At 44.2% G+C, this 24,485-nt stretch overlaps 1 protein-coding gene across 1 annotated transcript in view; it reads left to right on the top strand.

Moving 5' to 3' along the window:
• The window catches only part of emx1 (empty spiracles homeobox 1), a 52,602-nt gene extending 40,973 nt beyond the window's left edge, over window positions 1-11,629 (top strand). Inside the window, exon 3 of the mRNA XM_043689287.2 lies at window positions 9,590-11,629. Within this exon, the coding sequence (XP_043545222.1) occupies window positions 9,590-9,757 (168 nt within the window). The 3' untranslated portion in view covers window positions 9,758-11,629. The remainder of the gene's footprint in view (window positions 1-9,589) is intronic.
• The last annotated feature ends 12,856 nt before the right edge of the window (window positions 11,630-24,485 follow it).

The raw sequence follows: 24,485 nt of genomic DNA, 5'->3' as shown, positions 1-24,485 counted from the left end.
TGCCCAGGGTGTGTCAATACTACTTTTGGGAGAAAGTGAGGACTGCAGATGTTAGAGACCAGAGTTGAAAAATGTGGTGCTGGAAAAACACAGCAGGCCAGGCAGCATCCGAGGAGCAGGAGAATCAATGTTTCAGGCATAAGCCTGAAGAAGGGTTTATGCCCGAAACGTCAATTCTCCTGCTCCTCGGATGCTGCTCATTACTACTTTTGTTTATTTTTGCTCTTTGATTAAAGGCATTTCCGGATCACTGTTTTAAAGGGTTCCCACTGCTGTTCTCTTTCTGTAGCGGTAAATGTTTCCCAAGTCCCATTCTCATCCCCTATGTAACCTTGACGATAAGCTGCCATGTAAAGATGGAACTACTGCTCACTCATTGACATGCTGCCCCCTAGTGATATTGCTGGAAATAACAGCATCAGGTGAAACAACAACATGCATTCCCAGCTCATTCTCAGCACTGCCTTTCTCAACTTCCCCAGTGTCTCTAATTTGTCTGACCTTCAATACTGGATGAAGAGAAATCTCCTCCAAGCAGGTATGAGGAACATAAAAACACAGCAGCTTAGTGTAAGCGCGGCTGCCTCATGGCGCCAGGGACCCAGGTTTGATTTCAGCCTCAGGTGACTGTCTGTGTGGAGTTTGCACATTCTCCCCGTGTCTGTGTGGGTTTTCTCCAGGTGCTCGGCTTCCACCCACAGATGTGCAGATTAGGTGAATTGGCCGTGCTAAATTGCCCATAGTGTTCAGGGATGTGTAGGTTAGGTTCATTAGTCAGGGGAAATATAGAGTACTAGGGTAGGGGAATAGGTCTGAGTGGGATACTCTTTGGAGGGTCAGTGTGGGCTTGTTGGGCCAAATGGCTTGTTTCCACACTGTAGGAATTCTATGATTCTAAAAGCTTTAGGCCAACCACTTTGCCCAACCAGCAACTGAATGAGAATGTACAAAGCATGATTAGTATGTTTCCAGCTGACACTAAAATAGACGGTAGCGTGGACAGTGAAGAAGGTTAGCAGAAATTGCAGCAGGACCTTGATCAGCTGGGGATGTGGGCCAAGAAATGGCAAATGGAATTTAATATAGATAAGTGATGATATAGATAAGTGTATAAGTCCTGCTAAAATTTGCTTTCCCAAAAAGAGTCACAGAGATGTGCAGCATGGAAACAGATCCTTTGGTCCAACCTGTCCAGGCCGACCAGATATCCCAACCCAATCTAGTCCCACCTGCCAGCACCCGGCCCATATCCCTCCAAACCCTTCCTATTCATATACCCATCCAGGTGCCTCTTAAATGTTGCAATTGTACCAGCCTCCACCACATCCTCTGGCAGCTCATTCCATACCCGTACCACCCTCTGTGTGAAAAAATTGCCCTTAAGGTCTCTTTTATATCTTTCCCCTCTCACCCTAAACCTATGCCCTCTAGTTCTGGACTCCCTGACCCCAGGGAAAAGACTTTGTCTATTTACCCTATCCATGCCCCTCATGATTTTGTAAACCTCTATAAGGTCACCCCTCAGCCTCCGACGCTCCAGGAAAAACAGCCCCAGCCTGTTCAGCCTCTGCCTATATCTCAAATCCTTCAACCCTGGCAACATCCTTGTAAATCTTTTCTGAATCCTTTCAAGTTTCACAACATCTTTCCGATAGGAAGGAGACCAGAATTGCACGCAATATTCCAACAGTGGCCTAACCAATGTCCTGTACAGCCACAACACGACCTCCCAACTCCTGTATTCAATATTCTGATCAATAAAAGAAAGCATACCAAACGCTTTCTTCACTACCCTATTTACCTGTGACTCCATTTTCAAGGAGCTGTGAATCTGCACTCCAAGGTCTCTTTGTTCAGCAACACTCTCTTGGACCTTACCATTAAGTGTATAAGTCCTGCTGAGATTTGCTTTCCCAAAATACAGCACCTTGCATTTATCTGAATTAAACTCCATCTGCCACTTCTCAGCCCATTGGCCCATCTGGTCATATAGAGGTCTTGCATTTTGGAAAGTCAAATCAAGGTAGGAGTTTTATGGTAACTGATAGGGCCTTAAGGAGTGCAGTGGAATAGAGAGATGTTGGGGTTCAGGTGCATGGTTCCCTGAAAATGGAGTCACAGGTAGACAGGGCAGTCAGAGCATTGAGTATAGAAATTGGGAAGTTTTAGAATTTAGAATCCCTACAGTGTGGAAACAGGCCCTTCGGCCCAACGGATGACACAGCCACACGACCCTCCGAACAGTAACCCACCCAGACCCATACCCTATGGTCCCATATTTACCCCTGACTAATGCACCGAACCTATACACCCTTCAGTTATCTTCACCACTTGCTTTTCCACCTATTTTTGTTGTCATTCGAAAACTTGGCCACAGCACATTCTCTTTCCTCATCCAAGTCATTAATAAATAATTGTGGCCCCAGCACTGGTCCCTACCACATTCCACTAGTTACAGCCTGAAAATGTGTCCCCCTTCTCCCAACTCTCTTCCTTCTATAAGTTAGCCAATCCTCTATCCATGCTAACATACTACCTCTGACACCATGGGCTCTTATCATATTAAGCAGCGTAATGTGTGGCACCTTAACAGATGCCTTCTAAAAATCTAAATATATTCCATCCATTGTCTCCCCTTTATAATCTATCCTCTTTGACACTTTCTCTCACCAGTATCTGAAACTGAAGCACACCTTCTGTTATCTTCGAAACAGGAGGAGGCTGTTCTGTCCATCAGGCCTGCAATGCGATTAACACCGTCGTGGCAAATTGAATAATTCATGTCTTTTACCCACATTATGTCCATAACCTTGTTTGCCATTTGATAAATTATCAACGTCTACTTAACTATACTCAAGCCCTGATCTTCCACTGCTCTCTGGGATAGAGAATTCTAAGATTCACCACCCTCCAGGTCAAAGAAAAAGAATATTCTCATCACAGTCCTTTGTGGCATCCCTTTCATTTTTAAAATATTCCCTGGTTCTGGAACCCTCAACCAGGATCTAATCCATCTGCCCCTTTAAGTATTTTGTGTATTTCAAGGTGATCGCCTCATTCTTTACAATTGTAGAGAATACAGGCTCAGTTTGCTCATGCTCTTCAAAGAACAGTCCTGCCATTCTGGGTCAAGTCGGGTGGACTGTAAATAAACCGGAAGAACTTTGGATGGTGGAAATCTGAAACAAAAGGAAGAAGTGCTGGAGAAACTCAGAGAAGAAAGCAGAGTTAACATTTCGAGGCAAGTGACCCTTCCTCAGAACTGGTTCTGATGTAGGGCTGCTGGACTTGAAAGCTTAACTCTATTTTCTGTCTCCACAGATGCTGCCCAACCTGCTGAGCTTGTCCAGCACTTTCAGTTTCTGTTTCTGGTGAACCTTAATTGCACTCTGTCGAGGGCAACAGTATCTTTCCTGAGATAAGGAGACTAATCTGTAATCCAGGAGTGGTCTAACCATGCTCCGATACAATTATAAGAATTTCTCCTGTACTCAAATCCTCCTCTGATAAAGACTAACATCCACAAGCTTTCTGAATAGCGTGCATGTTGCCTTCAGTGATTTATTGATAAGGACATCTATGCTCTTTTGTATGTCTTACAGTTCCCAGCCTTTCACCATTTGAGAAATACTCTGCTCATCTGCTTCTCTCCCCAAAGTGAATAACCTCACATTTTTCTATATTATATTTCGTTTGCCAGGTATCTGTATTTCACTGAACCTTTCTCAACTTTCCTGAAGCCATTTTACATCTTCCTCACAACACATATTCCCACTTAGCTTTGTATCGTCCACGAACGTGGAAACTTTGGTCCTCACCTCAAGATCACTGATATATTTGTGAACGGCTGGGGCCAAGTGCTGATCCTTGCGAGATCTCACCAATCACAGCCTGCCAGGTTGAGCTTCTAATTGCATAACCTTTCCATGACCAAAACCAACTAATTCCAACTCTGTAACGCTCTCCTTCCCTTGATCCTGCCATCATCCCTCTGCTGCTGAAGCCCTTCATCCATGCCTTTCTTATTGCTAGACATGACTATTCCAACTCTGTCTCGGAGAGCCTCCTACTTTCTACCCTCAATAAATGTGAGGCCACCCGACTCTCTCCAACACCTCCTAAACCATAACAAGGCCCAATTATTATTTTGCCCTCCCTATGCCTCCTGGCCCACATCGACTTCTAGTTTGACAATGGCTTGATTTAAATATGAGCATCCTTGCTGTCCAATCCATGTATTTCCACTCTAGCCCTCCCCCACCTTCAGCAACACAAGACTTCGTGGTCTCTGTCTTCTCCAATTCTTGCCTCTTACACTTTTTGACTTCAGTGACAAAGCTCCAAATGGTTGTGCATTTAAGGTGTCGACGCCATAAGTTCCAGAATACTCTCTGTCTAAGTCTTGTTCAGTTTTCTAATTCCTGGTGAAGGGCTTATGGCTGAAACGTCGACTCTCCTGCTCCTCGGATGCTGCCTGACCTGCTGTGCTTTTCCAGCACCACACTCTCGACTCTGATCTCCAGCATCTGCGGGCCTCACTTTCTCCTACCTTTCTAATTCTGCCAAGGAGGAAGTCACAGCTGAAGGACCCACTGAAAAGCCTAGAAATATCTTAGTGGCTTGTAGAATTTAGGGGAAGCAATGGCCTAGTGATATTATTGCAGGATTGCTAATCCAGAGACCCCCAGTTAATATTCTGGGGGCCTGGGTTTGAATCCCCCCAAGGCAGATGGTGGCATTTTAATTCAATTAAAAGAAATCTGGAATTAAGCGTCCAACGATGACCATGAATCAATTGTTGAAAAACCCCATCTGACTCCTTAATGTTATTTAAGGAAGGAAATTGCCGAACTTACCTGGTCTGACCTACATGTGACTCCAGACCCACAGCGATGTGTTTAATTCTTACCTGCCCTCTGGGCAATCAGGGATGGGCAATAAATACTGGCCCAGACAGTGACACCCTTATCCCATGAAGGAGAAAAGAAAAAAGAATGATGGGGATGTTTACAGAGATGGGGAAGGGCAGTCACATTTTCTTTCCTTATTCTAACATGAATCACACCTGCCATGGTCACATTCACTGGGGTGTATAAGATCTGAGTCATATGTGGGCCAGACCAAGTAAGGACAATATGTTTTCTTGCCGAAAGAACATTAGTGAACCGGTTATATTTTCCACAATCTGACAACTTCACGGTCACTTTTACTAAGCTTTTAATGCTGGCCTTTGTCTCCAAGAGAAACAGACTCCAAATTCTCAGACATCCCTGGTGGAATTTGAAGATGCTCTCTGGATTGTTAACCATGTTATTGGATTTAATAACAGAACCAATACACCATCAGCATACCTGGTGATGGCGCAACTGTGGATGTTGCTGGGTGGGCCAGCATATGTTGCTCATCTCCATGTACATTGGTCAAGCTGGTGGTAAGATGCCTTTTGAACCACTGCAGTCCAACTCGTGTGAGGACCCACATATTGCTGATGGGATGTCATTTTGACCCAGTGGCACTGAAGGTATCTGCTGTCCTTGTCCTTCTTGATGGAAGTGGTCATGGCTTTGGAAAGTGCTGTCTGAGGATCTTTGGTGAATTTCTGCAGGTCATCTTGTTGCACAGAAAGGGAAAGGAGGAGGGAAAGGAGGAGAGTGTTAGTCATTGGGGAATCAATAGTTAAAGGCTCAGATAGAAGGTTTGTTGGGAATGAATGAGACTCATGGTTGGTGTGTTGCCTCCCAGGTGCCAGGGTCATATCTTTGGGGTCCTTAAGGGAAAGGGTGACCAGCCTCAAGTCGTGGTCCATGTAGGTACCAATAGCATAGGTAGAAAGAGGGATAGTGATGTAAGGCAGGATTTCAGGGAGCTCGGGTGGAAGCTGAGAGCTGGAACAAACAGAGTTGTTATCTCTGGTTTGTTACCCGTGCCATGTGGTAGTGAGGCAAGGAGTAGGGAGAGATATCAGCTGAACGCATGGCTGCAGGGATGGTGCAGGAGGGAGGGTTTCAGGTACTTGGATAATTGGGGCTCATTCTGGGGAAGGTGGGGCCTGTACAAACAGGACGGTCTTCACTTGAACCAGAGGGGTACTAATATCCTGGGTGGGAAATTTGCTGGTGCTATTCGGGTGGATTTAAATTAGCTCAGCAGGGGGATGGGAACCTGAGGTGTAGTTGCAGTGCACAGGAGGATGAGAGTAGGAAGGACAGGGACAGGATTTTCAGGGTCACAGGAATGTGCTGGCAGACAGCAAACTGGTTTGAAGTGCGTCTACTTCAACGCCAGAAGTATCCGAAATAAGATAGGTGAGCTTGCAGCATGGATAGGTACCTGGGACTTCGATATTGTGGCCATTTCAGAGACTTGGATAGAGCAGGGTGAGGAATAGATGTTGCAGGTTCCAGAGTTTAGATCTTTCATTAAGAACAGGCAAGGCGGTAAAAGTGGGGAAGGTGTGGCCTTGTTAGTCAAGGATAGTATAACGGTGGCTGAGAGAACTTTTGGCAAGGACTCGTCTACTGAAGTAGTGTGGGCTGAGGTTAGAAACAGGAGAGTTTTTTATAGGCCTCCGCAGAGTTCCAGGGAGGTAGAAGAGAGGATTAGCAAAATTATTTTGGGTAGGAGTGAAAGGAACAGGGTGATCATTATGGGGGACTTTAACTTCCCCAACATTGACTTGAAATGCAATAACTCTAGTACGTTGGATGGATCAGTTGTTGCCCAATGTATACAGGAGGGTTTCCTGACACAGTATGTCGAAGGGCCGACAAGAGGGGGGGAGGAGAGGCCAGACTGGGTCTGGTGCTTGGTAATGAACCAGGCCAGGGGTTTGATTGAATTGTAGGTGAGCACTTTGGAGAGAGTGACCATAATTCAGTTACGTTTAGTTTAGTGATGGAAATGGATAGGTACATACCACAGATCCAGAGTTATCGATGGGGTAAGGGCAATTATAATGCGATTAGACAAGAATTAGGATGCATAGAATGGGTTAGCAAAATGCAGGACATGCAGACAATGGAAATGTAGAGCTGGTTTAAGGAACAGATATTGCGTGTCCTTGATAGGTATGTCCCATGCAGGTAGGGAGGAATGATAAGGTAAGGGAACCATGGTTTACTACAGAAATTGCATCTCTTGTTAAGCAGAAGAAGGAGGCTTATGTGTTGATGAGGCAAGATGGTTCAGATGAGGCGATGGAGAGTTACACATCAGCTAGGAAGGATTTAAAGACAGAGTTAAGAAGAGCAAAGAGAGGACACAAGCAATCTTTAGCAAATAGAATAAAGAAGAACCCTAAAGCTTTCTATAGGTATGTGAGGAATAAAAGGATGACTAGGATTGGAATAGGGCCAGTCAAAGATAGAAGTGGGAAGTTGTGTGTAGACCCTGTGGAAATCGGAGAGCTGCTAAATGAATATTTCTCATCGGTTTTCACTCAGGAAAAGGAGAATCTTGTTGAGGAGGAGAATGAGATACGAGATACTAGACTGGAAAAAAATCGAGGTTAATTATGAAGAGGTGTTATCAATTCTAGAAGGAGTGAAAGTAGACAAGTCCCCTGGGCCAGATGGGATTTATCCGAGGATTCTCTGGGAAGCTAGGGAGGAGATAGCAGAGCCTTGGGCTTTGATATTTGAGTCGTCATTGCCTACAGGTTTAGTACCAGAGGACTGGAGGATTGCAAATGTTGTGCCCTTGTTCAAGAAGGGCAGTAGAGATGACCCAGGTAATTATAGACCAGTGAGCCTTACTTCTATTGTAGGAAAGGTTTTGGAAAGGATTATAAGAGATAAGATTTATAATCATCTAGCAAGCAACAAGTTGATTTCAGATAGTCAACATGGTTTCGTCAAGGGCAGGTCGTGTCTCACAAACCTCATTGAGTTTTTTGAGAAGGTGACCAAGCATGTAGATGAGGGTAGGGCAGTTGACGTGGTATACATGGACTTCAGTAAAGCCTTTAATAAGGTTCCACATGGTAGGCTGTTGGAGAAAATGCAGAGGCATGGAATTGAGGGATTAGAAACTGGCTTTCTGAAAGAAGGCAGCGAGTGGTGGTTGATGGAAAATATTTAGCCTGGAGTTGGGTTGCTATTGGTGTGCCACAATGATCCGTTTTGGGACCACTGCTGTTTGTCATTTTTATAAATGACCTAGACACAGGCATAGGTGGATGGATTAGTAAATTTGCAGATGACACTAAAGTTGGTGGAGTAGTGGACAGTGTGAAGAATGTTACAGGTTGCAGGGGGACTTGGATAAACTGCAGAATTGGGCTGAGAGGTGGCAAATGGAGTTCAATGCAGCTAAATGTGAGGTGATGCACTTTGGGAAGAAGAACAGGAAGGCAGAATACTGGGTCAATGGAAAGATTCTTGGTAGTGTGAATGTGCAGAGGGATCTTGGAGTCCATGTACATAGATCCCTGAAAGCTGCCACCCAGGTGGATAGTGCTGTTAAGAAGGCATACGGTGTGTTAGGTTTCATTGGTAGAGGGATTGAGTTCCGGAGCCGCAATATCATGCTGCAACTATATAAAACGCTGGTGCAGCCACACTTGGAATATTGTGTACAGTTCTGTTTCTATATTTCGGGAAGGATGTGGAAGCATTGGAAAAGGTGCAGAGGAGATTTACTAGGATGTTGCCTGGTCTGGAGGGAAGGTCTTATGAGGAAAGGCTGAGAGACTTGGGTCTGTTCTCATTGGAAAGAAGAAGGCTAAGAGGGGATTTGATAGAGACATACAAGATGATCAGGGGATTAGATAGGGTAGACAGTGAAAGTCTTTTTCCTAGGATGATGACGTCAGCTTGTAAGAGGGGGCATAACTACAAATTGAGGGGTGATAGATTTAAGACAGATGTCAGAGGCAGATTCTTTACTCAGAGAGTGGTAAGGGCATGGAATGCCCTACCTGCTAATGTAGTCAACTCAGCCACTTTATGGAGAATTAACCAATCCTTGGATAAGCACATGGATGATGATGGGATAGTGTAGGGGGACGAGCTGAGAATAGTTCACAGGTTGGCGCAACATCGAGGGCCGAAGGGCCTGTTCTGCGCTGTATTGTTCTATGTTCTATGATAGTACACCCTGCTGCTACTGAGTTTTGGTGGTGGAGGGAGTGCGTGCTTGTGGATATGGTACCAATCAAGAACACTGCTTTGTCCTTCATGGTGTCAAGCTTCTTGAGTGTTGTTGAAGCTGCACTCTTCCAGGCAAGTAGGGGGTATTCCATCACACTCCAGACTTGTGCCTTGCAGGCTCTGAGGAGTCAGGAGGTGAGTACTCACTGCAGTATTCCTAACCTCTGGCCTGCTATTGTAGCCATTGTGTTTATGTGGTAAGTCCAGTTGAGTTTCTGGTGAATGGTAAATGCCAGGATGTTGATAGTGGGGCGTCCAGTGAGAGTGACACTGTTGAATGTCAAGGGGTAACTCTCTTATTGGAGATGGTCATAGCCTGGCATTTGTGCGGCTCGACTGTTACTTGCCACTTGTCAGCCCAAGCCAATTTCCATGTCTCTTTCTTCCACAATTTAAATATTATGTCTGAAGTCTGAATCTGTGATGTCTTTCCCTGGCAGGTGAAGGTGTGGTTCCAGAACAGGAGAACGAAATACAAGCGTCAGAAGCTGGAAGAGGAAGGGCCTGAGTCCCAGCAGAAAAAGAAAGGCTCCCATCATGTCAACCGCTGGAGACTGGCCACCAAACAGTCTAGTCCCGAGGACATTGACGTCACCTCTGAGGACTAGCGAGGCAGAATGGGGGCAGGGAGGGGAGGGGGTGGAGGGAAAATGGCAAAGGTGGGTGTGGAAGGGGAAGGCAAAGAGCAAGAGACATTGAAGGGGACTAAATGAAAAAAAAAACAGACATTTCTGACCCAGTGCAAGGAGGATGGGAAACCTTCAAAAACAAGTTTGGGGAATGACAACAAGACATTGACAATCATCAAAGACCTTGTACAAGACTTTGTGGAGAGTGAATCTCAAAGGAAAATGCACTTCAGGATGTAGTTGGAAGAGGGTAATACTTTTCCAGTGACATTGAACCATGCCCTGTATATATATAAATATATATTATATTAAAATGTTATCTGAAAGATACACTTTTTTTTTATTTATTGGACGTTCCTTTTTTTATAACGGTGACTTTTCAACTTGTTGTGAGGAGACAGGCCGGGACGATTTAAACGGTTTTGCCTTCTCAGGAGTTGAATGTGTTTTTGTTGAGGTGAAGGTGTTCCAATGACTGCAGATCCACAAGGGAACGTGTTGGGAGGTTGTATGCCTCATTTTCAGGGAGTGAACCTCTTGTTTTCCCACTGCACTTGTTGGATGAGTTATATCTGGAACTCCTACTGATCGCCCAGAAATAAAAACCTTTCACAACATCATCAATACATCTTGGTGTCGTCACATGTAAGTGATATTGATATCAAAGGTCAACATGCAAGAGGCTCTCAGTGGTTTGCTCAGATAGCCCCAGCTCCTCACAGTTTCCTTCTCATCTCCTGAAGATGCTGAATCTCACTGAGATTTAGTTCCAGGTGTTCGACTCCACTGCCTACAATTACCTGGATGGTCATTCTCCCTGTGTGAGCTTTCTCAGTGAGGAACAGCCTGACCTGGCCTCAACTCTCACAGACACAGAAACACACACAGAGAGACACACACACACAAATACAGAGACACACACATGCACACACAATCAGGGACACAGACACACGTGCACAGCCACACACACACAGATAAAAACACACAGACACAGACACACATGCGGACACAGGCGCACACACACAGACACAGACACATACATATGCACACACAGACACAGACATGCACACACACAGACTCACACTCAGAGCTGGTATATTTTCTGAAGCACACACTGAAGACATGCACATTCTCAAACATATCGGTCACTGATTGCTCGTACACTTTCCCAGCAGGCCACTGAGTGGAGGGGGCATACTGGCTGAACACTGTCTGACTAATGGCTTTTGTAAGTCAAGGAGGGGGCAAGAGACTCAAAGAATATTTCCACACCCTGACTCTCTCCTCCTGTCTCTCTCAATCCTGCTTCTCTGTGTCTCCTGTCTCTCTCTCTCTCCTGCCTCTCTCCATCCTGTTTCTCTCCATCCTGCCTCTCTGTGTCTCCTGTCTGTCTGTCCCTCTCTCTCTCCCCGCCTCTCTCCATTCTGTCTCTCTCCATTTCCATCCCGTCTCCCTCTCTCTCTCTCTCTTTCTCTCCTGCCTCTCTCCATTCTGCCTGTGTCTCCTATCTGTCTGTCCCTCTCTCTCTCCCCTGCCTCTCTCCATTCTGTCTCTCTCCATTTCCATCCCGTCTCTCTCTCTCTCTCTCTCTCTGTCCATATGCGCTCTGGTGGGAAACTCTCCTCTCACAATTCCCGATGGAAGTGTGAAGGCCAACATTCTTCTGGTGATTAGCAATTTCTCTCTGAACATGGGGTGTCTCCCAACTCTCAACGATCAGACTGTAAATATCTGTGATGTAGTTTAATGATTAAAAATGGATGTGAGCTCTCGAAAGCTAAATCTTATTATTTTACTTCCCCCTGCATTCTCTGTCTCAGTACATGAATAAAGACTTGTGATTTTTCCTAAGCTGGTGTTGTGTCAGTTTCTATTGCCTTCACCATTTTGCTTGTATATGTTTCTTTGTGTTAGTTCCCCAGTAGTGACTACCCTGAAGTAGAATGGAACAACTTGCATTGACACAGCACCCTTAATGGAGTAAAGTTACTCTTTAAAAAACAACAGAGTCCTCGCAAAGTGCAGGGAGGGACTCAGAAAGGAGATTAGGAAAGCAAAAAGAAAGCAAAGACAGGTAGGATAAAGGAAAATTCAAAGGGTTTTGTAACCATATAAAGAACAAGACAATAGATTAGATTCCCTACCGTGCAGAAACAGGCCCTTCGGCCCAACAAGTCCACGCCAACCCTCCGAAGAGTAATCCACCCAGACCCATTCTTCCTACTCCCCTGGAGTCACATGTAGACCAGACCAGCTCAGGACAGCAGGTTCCTTCTCAAGCAGGCATTAGTGAACCACATGGGTTTTTCCAACAATCAATAATGGATCAATCAACAGACTCTTAATTCCAGACTTTTAAAATTTGAATTCAAATTCCACCATGGTGGGATTTGAATCCAGGTCCCTAGATTCCTGAAGAAGGGCTTATGCCCGAAACGTCGATTCTCCTGTTCCCTGGATGCTGCCTGACCTGCTACGCTGTTCCAGTAACACATTTTCAGCTCCCTAGATATTACCCAAGTGTCTAGATTAACAGTCTGGTGGGAATACCATAAGGCCCTACCGTGCAGAAACAGGCCCTTCGGCCCAACAAGTCCACACCAACCCTCTGAAGAGTAATCCACCCAGACTCATTCCTCCTACTCCCTACTAATTCACCTACTCCCTACTAATGCGTCTATCGCTATGGGCAATTTAGCACAGCCAATTCACCTGGCCTGCACATCTTTGGACTGTGGGAGGAACCCCACACAGATACAGAGAAAATTTGCAAACTCCACACAGACAGTTGCCCAAGGCTGGAATTGAACCCAGGTCCCTGGCACTGCGAGGCAGCAGTGCTAACCACTGAGTCACTGTGCCACCCATAACTGGGGAAGGAGTAGGGCACATTGGAGACCATAGGGTAATCAGTGTGTGAACTTGGAAGATGTGGGTAAAGTCCTGAATGAAATGCTCTGTGTTGGTCTTCATAATGGGAAAAGGCAATGTTATTCTTGACAACAGCGTGGAAGACAATGAAAAATAAAAAGCAATTAGTGCAGAGAGTAGGTCCTATCAGATTTAGCAGCTTTAAAAGTGGATAAACCCTCCAGGCCCAGATAAGATGTGCCCCTGATTGAAGGAAGTAAGGGAGGAGATATGAAGGACTTGGCAGCAATTTTTAAACCTCTCTGGACACAGATGATGAGTCAGAGGACTCCAGGTCTGTTAATGTTATATAAAAAAAGGATGCACTGATAGACCAGGAAATTACAGTTCAACCTCATGGTGGGCAAATTAATAGAAAGAATACTGAAGGCCAGAGTATATCTGCATTTGGAGAGATGGAGATTAATCAGGGATTGTCAATATGGATTTGTTTAGGGAAGATCATGTTTGACAAATTTGTTTGAATGTTTTGGAGAGGAACAGGCCCTTCAGCTCTCAATGTTGCACCGACCTGTGAACTAATCTCAGCTCGTCCCCCTACATTAAACTAAAAATTGTTTAAATCTCCCTAATGTGGCTGAGTTGACTACATTGGCAGGTAGGGCATTCTATGCCCTTACCACTCTCTGCATAAAGAACCTGCCTCTGACATCAGTCTTAAATCTATCACCCCTCAATTTGTAGTTATGCCCCCTCTTACAAGCTGACGTCATCATCCTAGGAAAAAGACTTTCACTGTCTACCCTATCTAATCCCCTGATCATCTTGTATGTCTCTATCAAATCCCCTCTTTGCCTTCTTCTTTCCAATGAGAACAGACCCAGCCTTTCCTCTCAGCCTTTCCTCATAAGACCTTCCCTCCAGACCAGGCAACATCCTAGTAAATCTCCTCTGTACCTTTTCCAAATCTTCCACATCCTTCCCAAAATACGGGGACCAGAACTGTACACAATATTCCAAGTGTGGCCGCAACAGCGTTTTGTATAGCTGCAGCATGATATTGTGGCTCCAGAACTCAATCCCTCTACCAATGAAACCTAACACACTGTATGCCTTCTTAACAGCACTATCCACCTGGGTGGCAACTTTCAGGGATCTATGTACATGGACACCAAGATCCCTCTATACATCCAAACTACCAAGAATCTTTCCATCGACCCAGTATTCTGCCTTTCTGTTATTCTTCCCAAAGTGCATCACCTCACATTTAGCTGCATTGAACTCCATTTGCCACCTCTCAGCCCAATTCTGCAGTTTATCCAAGTCCCCCTGCAACCTGCAACATTTTTCCAAACTGTCCACTACTCCACTGACCTTAGTGTTGTCTGCAAACTTACTAATCCATCCACCTATGCCTGTGTCTAAGTCATTTATAAAAATGACAAACAGCAGTGGTTCCAAAACGGATCGTTGTGGCACACCAATAGTAACCGGACTCCAGGCTGAATATTTTCCATCAACCACCACTCGCTGCCTTCTTTCAGAAAGCCAGTTTCTAATCCAAACTGCTAAATTAATGAGGGTAATGCATTTGAAGTGGTCTACATGAACTTTAACAAGGCTTTTGAAATGGTCCCTCATTTCAGACTGGTCAAGAAAGTAAGAGGCCATGGGACGCAAGGAAAAGTGGCATGTTGGTTCCAAATTTGGCTGAGAGGCAAGAAGCAGGGGGAGGTGGTCAAGGGATATTTCTCTGACACTGTGTCTTGGAGACATGAATAACATGAGGCAATGTATCGTCCCATTTAACACTGCATTGTAGTCAGCGGAGTGAGATCGCAGGCTCTTTGACTGTGATATTGTAATAGATATTGACAAGACAGTGAGAGCTGAACTTACACAGCGTTAATCAGTTAAAAAGTTTACAAACATTAACCCCATTAAAAAAAACGTTAACTGTTAATGAGGAATCTGGGTGAGATTAATAGCTATTCCTTAGCAAGTATTAAAACTGTCAGTAACCGAGGCAACGGTTTGACACAGTGCACTAGAACACAGAGTTCTTCCATTCCCAGAATTGGTCAGTGGCTTCCCACAGGATGATTCAAACCTTTGATTGTACCTTCAGTCTGGCACTCCTTGTTCACAGGGTTGTAGCACAGGATACAATTACTCGGGGTGGGGGGAATGGGGGGGGAAACAGATGTTTGCTCCCACTGGTCATTCAAAAGTCCAGATAAGTGTCTTTTTGTCCATTCATGGGATGAGGGCGACACTGGCTAGGCTAGCATTTATTGCCCATTCCTGTGGGTCTGGAGTCACATGTAGACCAGACCAGCTCAGGACAGCAGGTTCCTTCTCAAGCAGGCATTAGTGAACCACATGGGTTTTTCCAACAATCAATAATGGATCAATCAACAGACTCTTAATTCCAGACTTTTAAAATTTGAATTCAAATTCCACCATGGTGGGATTTGAACCCAGGTCCCTAGATTCCTGCAGAAGGGCTTATGCCCGAAACGTCGATTCTCCTGTTCCCTGGATGCTGCCTGACCTGCTGCGCTGTTCCAGCAACACATTTTCAGCTCCCTAGATATTACCCAAGTGTCTAGATTAACAGTCTGGTGGGAATACCATAAGGCCCTAACCCTCCTGATAAACATGGGGTGGGTCATGGTAAATCTATCATTGTACAAACATCAGTGGTTTGATAATAAGATACGGGAGCCGAATTAGCCCAATTGGCCCATCAAAACTGATCTACCACTCAATCATGGCTCATATGTTTCTCAACTCCATTCTCTTGCTTTCTCTCTGTAACCCTTGATGTCCCTTACTAATCAAGAACCTATCTAGCTCTGTCTTAAATACACTCGGTAACTTGGCCTCCACATGCTTCTGCGGCACTGAGTTCCACAGATTCCCCACCCTCTGGCAGAGAAAAAGCAGGTAGGAAAGCTGATGCTGCTCCCTGGTTTGGCCCCAATGGGACTCCTGGCCCTCAGCACTGGGCCTGATCCTGACATGGCCGAGAAAGCCACACCATTCACAAGGGAAATTAGGGATACCTTGGTGGAAAGATGATCATTTTGAGGATTGGAATGCACTATTCTCCCCTCCACTGTCATTTTAATTTAATCATCATGCCTTTCCCTTTGTTTATTGCTATACTGATCCTGGTGGACAGTGCTTAATCATCGATTTGGCAGAAGTTTTAAAAACAAATTAAAAACTTGAAAGATAGTCTCGGTAATGGTGCATTAAACTTAATGGTTTCACTAATGTACTTCAAGGGAGGAAATCCATTGGCTTTACCTGGTTTAGTGTACATGTGACTGCAAACTCACAGCAATGTAGCTGACTGTACAGTTGATATTGGTAGATTGTTCTGTAAGAAAGCCCTTGTAACTCTTAAATCAAAGAAATTTATTGAGACAGATATCTTGAAGTTTGTTAGCAATGCTATTTACATGGTTTATATAAAGTCTGAGCTCTGAGCCTACTAGTGACTGTACATTATATATACAAAGCTGACTGATTGAACACACTACACTGATTTTATTGCCTTGGGAGACATTGAAAGTGAGACAGGTACTATATATATTTATAATGGGACATCACTAGTTGAGTGACAGGCAACAGAAAGTGGGGACAATAGGCAGCTACAGGTCACTCTGCTATAAAGCGACAGGTGTGTTCCTCTGCGACCTTGTGCAATAGAAAGTCATACTATGGAAAACTGCTATAGAACATCGCGCTGTAGGTCACAAGTCTCACTCATCAGAAAGTTCACATTATTCAAACAAAGTTCACAATTCATCAATAGTGTTATAGCCAATTCGTGCTGATGAAATGCACATCATAGCAGAATGACCTATACTCAAATTGGCAGGATGTGACTAGTGGTGTCCCACAAGGATCTGCGTTAGGGCTTCAAATATTAGTTTAATTATTAATAACTTAGATAATGGTATAGAAAGTCATATATCCAAATTTGCTGATGACGCAAAGTTAGACAGCATTATAGACAGTGTAGATGATAGCATAAAATTATAAAGTAATATTGCTAGTCTAAATGTATGAATCAAACTGTGGCAGACGAAGTTCAAAGTAAGCAAGTATGATGTTATTCAGTTTGGACAGTAGAAGGATAGATCAAGGGTACTTTATATACAGTATGAGGTTAAATACAGTGAATGTCCAAAGAGACTTGGGAGCTCAGGTGCATTTTGTAAACCATCATGACCATTAAGAAAGCTAATGGAATGCTGACCTTTATATCCAGAGCACTGGGGTACAAGGATGCAGTTATACAAAACCCTGGTTAGATACTATTTGGAGCACTGGGTACCACATCTTAGGAAAGGTAGATGGGAGGGAGTATAATGTAGGTTTACAAGAATGATATCTGGACTTCAGGAGTGAGGTTTGGATGGCTCAGTGGTTAGTACTGCTGCCTTACAGCATCAGGGACCCTGTTTCTATTCCACCTTTGGATATCTGTCTGTGTGGAGTCGGCATGCTTTCTCTGTGTCTGCATGGGTTTCCTCAGGTGTTTCAGTTTCCTCCCACAGTCCAAGGATGTGCAGGTTAAGTGGATAGACCATGCTACAATGCCCAGTAGTGTCCAAGGGTGGATAGGCTAGGTGAATAGGCTGTCGTACATTATCCAGGGATGTGCTGGTTAGGTTGTTTAGCCGTGAGAAATTTGGGGTTACAGGGTGAGGTTGGGGTGCTGTTTGGAGGGGCAGTGCAGACTTTTTGGGCTGAATGGCCTACTTCTGCACTGTAGGGATTCTTATTTAAGTTATGAGGACAGATTATACAAATTAGGCCTGCTTTCTGCAGAATTTTGAAGGTTTAGGGGTGATCAAAGTCTTCAAGATATTAACAGGAAAAGACAGAGTAGATAAAGATAAACCATTTCCACTGGTTAGGGATTCTAGAACCAGGGGCATACTCTGAGAATTAGGACCAGAGTGTTCAGGAGAAACGTTAGGAAACGCTTCGACACACAAAGGGTGGGAGAAGGTTTGGAACTCTCTTCCACAAACAGCAGTGGATGCTGGATCCATTGTTAATTTTAAATCTGAGACAGATAACTTCAGTTTAGTAAAGATATTAAGGGATATGGGCCAAAGTCAGGTTTGTGGAGTGAGGCCACAGCTGTGCCATGATCTCACTGAATGATGGAACAGGCTTGAGGGGTTGAAAGGCCTACTCCTGTTCCTATACACTGATGTCATGTAACTGTCTTCAAAGTACAGTGTTATGAGGTCTGGAATCTGCATCACAATACAACAGCAAGCCAAGCAATTCTCGAGAAATTAGCTTTTAAATAAATGGACTGGCCTTGCCAGCAATTCTCAGGAGGAGGCTGTTTGGCCTGTTATTGGCAATTCCTATTTGCTATCACATCATGTTGGACAGGTTAGCCCCCTCCTGGTGGTGTGGGCATACTCTATTTAATTCAGTGTGGCAGACTGCCCTGTCTGAAAGACTCAACAAATTAATTCCACTCCCTGCCTTCTTCCCCATAGTGCTGTAATTTATTAATTTTCACTTCCAGTTGTCCAACTCCTTTTTACAAAGTGACTGCGGAATCTGTCCTGTTGGCAGTGCATTTCCCAACAACAGTAATTTTCTGAAACTAGCGCAGAAAGTGCTGGAGAAACTCAGCAGGTCTGGCAGCATCTGTGAAGAGAAAGCTTTCAATCCAGCCGGACTCTGCTGTGGCAGGATTCAAACCTAAGTTGCCAGAATATTGCCTGGATCTCTGGCTTAACATTCCAGTGATAACACCACCAGGCCATTGCCTTCCTGTAGTCCCACTTTTCCACACTCATAGCTTCGAATGTTGCGACATTTCAAGGGCTCCTCCAAGTACTTTTCAAAGGTTGTGAGGTTTTCAGCCTCAATGACTCTCCCATACAGTGCAATTCAGACTCTGACCACCCTCCATGTGTGAAAAAGCCTCAGAAAACGAGGGCGTGACTCCCTGAAATAAGGCTGGTACTGAATAATCACGTTATCTCACTGGAACTTGAATCCACCACTTTCCCTCTGAGTCAGCACCTTCCAGGAGAACGTGAGAGAAATATTAATAAAAGTGGCTTAATCTGAAACGTATTCAACACTTAAATCTGCTGCTCTGAGCCTTTTTAAAGCATGTAATTATTTCTATAAATGGATAATTCTTTGGTTATTAGCAAATGAAGTTGCATCATGTGTGGATGATGTGCTTTCGGTTAACCTCTGACACAGCTCGTTGTGTACAGACATATCAGAAGAATCTGGTCAATCTTTAATCATTGCCAAGTCCCTTTCTGAGAGGTTACTGTGGCCCCATTACGTGGAAGGGCGGAGTCAGTTATGGGCAAAAGTGAGGACTGCAGATGCTGGAAACCAGAGTTTAGATCAGAGAGGTGCTGGAAAAGCACTGCAGGTCAGGCGGCATCCGAAGAGCAGGAAAATCGATGTTTCTGGCAAAAGCCCTTCAGTTATGGGCTCATTCCATTCTCACTGCGCGCTGTATCATTCCATCCAGACACTCTGATGTTGTTGCTGGGATATTCCTTCACACTTGTGTTGCAATATAAGAGGTCATCACTGTTCCCACTGCTATCATGGTATCATTCTAATGGACAGGCCTTTCCTCAGCAGCTCCTGGCACTGACCACCAATGTCAAGCTTGCCCATTGCCACATTGTGGTCTGAAGAGGTTGCACTGATCTGTGGCTGCCTAGGGTGTGTTTACAGGCGATAGAACATAGAAACAGTACAGCACAGTACAGGCCCTTCGGCCCAAAATGTTGTGCCGAAAATTTATCTTAATCTAAGATCAACCTAACCTACACACCCCTCAATTTACTGCCGACCATGTGTTTGTTCAGCAGTCGCTTAAATGTCCCTAATATCTCAGACTGTACTACCACCGCTGGCAGTGCATTCCACACATCCAACACTCTCTGTGTAACAAACCTACCTCTGACATCTCCCCTAAACCATCCTCCAATCATCTTAAAATTATGACCCCTCGTGACAGCCATTTCTGCCCTGGGGAAAAGTCTCTGGCTAACTACTCTGTCTATGCCTCTCATTACCTTGTACACCTCTATCAAGTCACCTCTCTTCCTTCTTCTCTTCAGTATGAAAAGCCCAAGCTCACTCAATCTCTCTTTATAAGACAAGCCCTCCAATCGAGGCAGCATCCTGGTAAACCTCCTTTGCAGCCTCTCTAAAGTACCTACATCCTTCCTATAATGAGGTGACCAGAACTGGACACAATATTCCAAGTGTGGTCTAACCAGGTATCTATAGAGCTGTAGCGAAATCATGCGACTCTTAAACTCAATCCCCCTGCTAAATGAAAGCCAAAACACCATATGCCTTCTTAGCAATCCTATCAACTTGGGTGGCAACTTTGAGGGATCTACGTACGTGGATCCTAAGATCCAGCTGTTCCTCCACACTGTCAAGAATCCTGTATTTAACCCTGTATTCAGCATTCAAATTTCACCTTACAAAATGAATCACTTGGCATTTATCCAGGTTGAACTCCATCTTTCACTTCTCAGCCCAGCTCTGCATCCTGTCAATGTCTCGTTGTAGCCTGCAACAGCCCTCGACACTACCTAAAACACCACCGACCTCTGTGTCATCTGTAAACTTACTAACCACCCTTCTATTTTTTCATTGAAGTCATTTATAAAAACTACAAAAAGCAGAGGCCCAAGGACAGATCCCTGCAGGACATTATTGGTCACCAACCTCCAGGCGGAATACTTTCCATCCACTGCCACTTGCTGTCTTCTTCTGGCCAGCCAATTCTCTATCCTGGCAGCCAAATTTCCCTGTATCTCGTACCTCCTAACTTTCTGAATGAGTCTACTGTGGGGAACCTTATCAAATGCCTTATTAAAATCCATATACACCACATCCACTGCTCGACCTTCATTAACTAGTCTTGTCACATCCTCAAAGAACTCAATAAGGTTTGTGAGGTATGACCTGCCCCTCACAAAGCCATGCTGACTATCTTTAATCAAACTATGTTTTTCCAAATAGTCATAAATCCCATCTCTCAGAATCTTTCCAGTACCTTGCTTACCACAGCTGACTGGTCTGTAATTCCCAGGAATTTCCCTATTCCCTGTCTTTTACAGAGGAACAACATTCACCTCCCTCCAATCATCCGGTACTACTCCTGTGGAGAGTGAGGATGCAAAGACTATCACCAGAGGCATAGCATTCTCATTCCTTACTTCCAGTAGTAATCTTGGATATATCTGGTCCAGCCCTGGGGACTTATCTAACTTGATGCTTCCCAGAATTTCCAGCACATCCACTTTCTTAATATCAATCTGTTCAAGCCTATTAACCTGGTCCACAATGTTCTCACTATCAATAAGGTCCCTCTCTCTAGTGAATACTGAAGCAAAAAACTCATTTAGGGCCTCCCCTACTTCTTCAGGCACAAGTTCCCTCCACTAGCCCGATCGACCCTACCCTCTCTCTGATCATTCTCTTATTCCTCACGTATGTGTAGAATGCCTTTCGGTGTTCCTTAACTCTTGCCTCCAAGGCTTTTTCGTACTTCTTCCTCACTTTCCTCAGTCCATTTTTGAGTTCTTTCCTAGCTACCGTGTAATCAGTTAAAGCTGTGCCAGATCCTTGCTTCCTCAACATCAAGTAAGCTTCCTTCTCCTTTGTCAAGAAGCTCCTCTGCTCTTGTTATCCAAGGCACCTTTACCTTACCATTCCTTAGTGGGACAAAGTTATCCAGCACTCGCAATAAGTGTTCCTTAAACAGCTTCCACCTTTCTGTTGTACCTTTCCCATTGAACAGTTCTTTCCAATTTATACTCCACAGCTCCTGTCTAATAGCAGTATACTTTCCCCTCCCCCAATTAAAACGACTTGATTCAAATTACTTTTCAGAAAGATCACCTTCATCAAGGATGGAAAAGAAACACAGAGAAACCGGATCAGGATCAGAGTGGACAGGGATCAGGATCAGAGTGGACATGGAGTAGGATTGGGTTTAGAGTGTACAGAGAGCAGGATTGGGATCAGAGTGGACAGGGAGTCGGATCGGGATCGGAATGGATAGGGAGTGGGAACAGGATCAGAATGGACAGGGAGTGGGATTGGATCAGAGCGGACAGGGAGCAGGATCAGATTGCACAGGGAACTGGATCGGGATCAGAATGGGTAGGGAGTGAGAGCAGGATCAGAGTGGACAGAGGGTGGGATTGGGATCAGATTGGGCAGAGAGCAGGATTAGGTAATGAACTGTCGGTCTTGTATGTCTAGATTATAATATTGCATTGGATTATTGGTCTGGTATCACTGCATTATAATTCTGGAATAACAGGATGATTTATCTGGAATTCTTGGTTTGTTCTCTGGATTTCTAAACTGCTCCTTTTGGTTTATTGGTTTGGTACACTGGATTACTAATCTGGAATCTCTGCATTCTAATCTGGATTACTAGTCAATAACTTTCAGATTACTGATGAGGAATCTTTGGATGTCTAATCCAGCCCCTCTGGAATCCTATTTCAGAATCTGCAGATTTCTAATCTAGTGTGGTATCTCTGGATTATTAATCTGAAACTGCTGTGTTACTTATCTGGACAATGTGAAGACTGTTTTTGTTTTATTTTTCTGCAGTTTTGAAACTGAAATGGGACAATAATTGTATGAAAACCAAGAACTGTTGAAGGATTGCTGCACTTTTTAAAAGAAAGTAACGTGACACTCATTGTAAACATTGTTTACACAGCTGCTTGGTTAGGGACAAAGAACAAAGAACACCACAGCACAGAAACAACCCACAAAGACACATGATGCCTTTCTAAACTAAAAATCTTTTGCCTCTACATCCCCATGACTCTACACATCCATATCCCCCTATACAGTGTTTAAGGCATAGGTGAAGCCTAGATTGCAGATGAGCTGGAGCTAAGGGGTGTGCATGAAAGGAGCTTCAGTCAGCAACAAGTAGCTGATTGGTTTGTGGACCAGTGATCAGTTATCAATGACCAAGGTCTGCTGATTGCCATCAGCAATTTGATTGGATCCCCAGGTAAGTAAACAGTTTATGGGTGTGAATGTTATGGCAGCAATCATTAGGTCTCTGGAAGTGAAGGAGCTGTTTTTACTCTGTATTAAAAGAATCTTAAGCCTGAAGCTAGCCAGTTTATTTCCCATTTTCAGTTGCTGGAAGCTGCAACTTTTAATTTAAAAGTGTAAACAGCCACCCTGCAAAGCAAATGAAAGTATCAGGAGAAGGAAGACTGAGAAACCACAAACTGTTTGGTCCAAACATCATCTCACCTGTAGACAGGAATGACTGACCTGCCTTCCCAGATTCTCCTTCACCCATAACACCCATATTTTTCTGTATATCTGTGTCTGTCTGTGTATGTATAAAAGGGGAGTTTATAAGGGGGTTGGAGATTACACTACTAGAGTTACCTACTGACAGTCATAATTGTTTGCCTGTATTTAAAATCTATTTATTTGCAATAAATCATCATTTTTATTAAGTACACACACCTGGTACATGCTGTCTGTCACCTTGGGACTAAAACCCAAATAAATTGGGTGAGTTCTGTGTACTTTTATAAAATATTTAACTTCTGTGATTACTCTGGGTATAAGGCTTTATTTCCAGTGTGTTCTGGATTAGAGTGGTGCTGGAAAAGCACAGCAGTTCAGGCAGCATCTAAGGAGCAGGAAAATCGACATTTCGGGCAAAAGCCCTTCATCAGGAATAGAGGCAGAGTGCCCAGGCACATCGATTTTGCTGCTCCTCTGATGCTGCCTGACCTGCTGTGCTCTTCCAGCACCACTCTAATCCAGAATCTGGTTTCCAGCATCTGCAGTCATTGTGATTTTTCCAGTGTGTTCCCTCAGTGAAATGTAACTGTTAGCTGTTGGATACCTCTTGATTACCAGGTTGTTTCCTCTGGATTACTAGTCTAGAATTGCAGGATTTCTAATCTAGAATTTCTGGATAACCAATCTGGATTAGTATCCATGAAACTCTGGATTACTAGATTTGGATTTGAATATGGAAGCTCTGGATCATCTGTTTGGCAACTTTCCTCAGTCTTGGGCATTGCTGCTGGGCCCAGCATTTATTGCAAATCCTTAGTTTCCCCCTGAAAAGGTCGGGGTGAGCTGCCTTCTTGAACCACTGCAGTCCATGTGCTGTGGATTGACTCACAATGCAGTGAGGGAAGGAGTTCCAGGACTTAACCCAGTGACAGTGAAGGAAGTCAGGATGGTGAGTGGCTTGGAGAGGAACTTGCAGGTGGTGGTGTTCCCACGTATCTCTGTCCATATCCTTCTAGATGGGAGTGGCTGTGGATTTAGACGGTGCTGTTTGGAACCTCTGGATTCCTATTCTGGTGCACCTGGAGGATTAGTCTGGTATCATTACCACTATTTTATCTTCAGTCATGTGGGTTTGGAAACACAATCGTCTTTCTCAGAGCAGAGCAACTTCAGCTTCTGAATCACAGCTGATACAGAATTTGCATAATTTCATAATACTTTTTATGAATCAAAAATTTGTGCACTGTGTGTTAATTCATCTTCACCTTTAATAATGCAAATGGTCTCCTGTTTAATGAAACTAAGTGAATGTGATTGAGAGTCCAGAGGTTCTCTCTCTGAAGTGAATCTGGCTCAAACAGGGCTATTTTTATCCTTTGTTGAGTGATTCTTTGGCAGATGAAGAGTGGAAGACACTTTTTATTTTGTAACTTGACCCCTAAGTCATCCAATACCTAACCCAGGTGTGAAAGGCTTGACACCCATTAAC

Source organism: Chiloscyllium plagiosum, unplaced genomic scaffold (assembly GCF_037043375.1).
Source record: "Chiloscyllium plagiosum isolate Xiang-an unplaced genomic scaffold, Cpla_swu_hap1 HiC_scaffold_1, whole genome shotgun sequence".
In the NCBI taxonomy this organism is placed as follows: domain Eukaryota; kingdom Metazoa; phylum Chordata; class Chondrichthyes; order Orectolobiformes; family Hemiscylliidae; genus Chiloscyllium; species Chiloscyllium plagiosum.
Note: the sequence above shows the minus strand (reverse complement) of the source record. Positions and strands in the feature narration are given on the sequence as shown.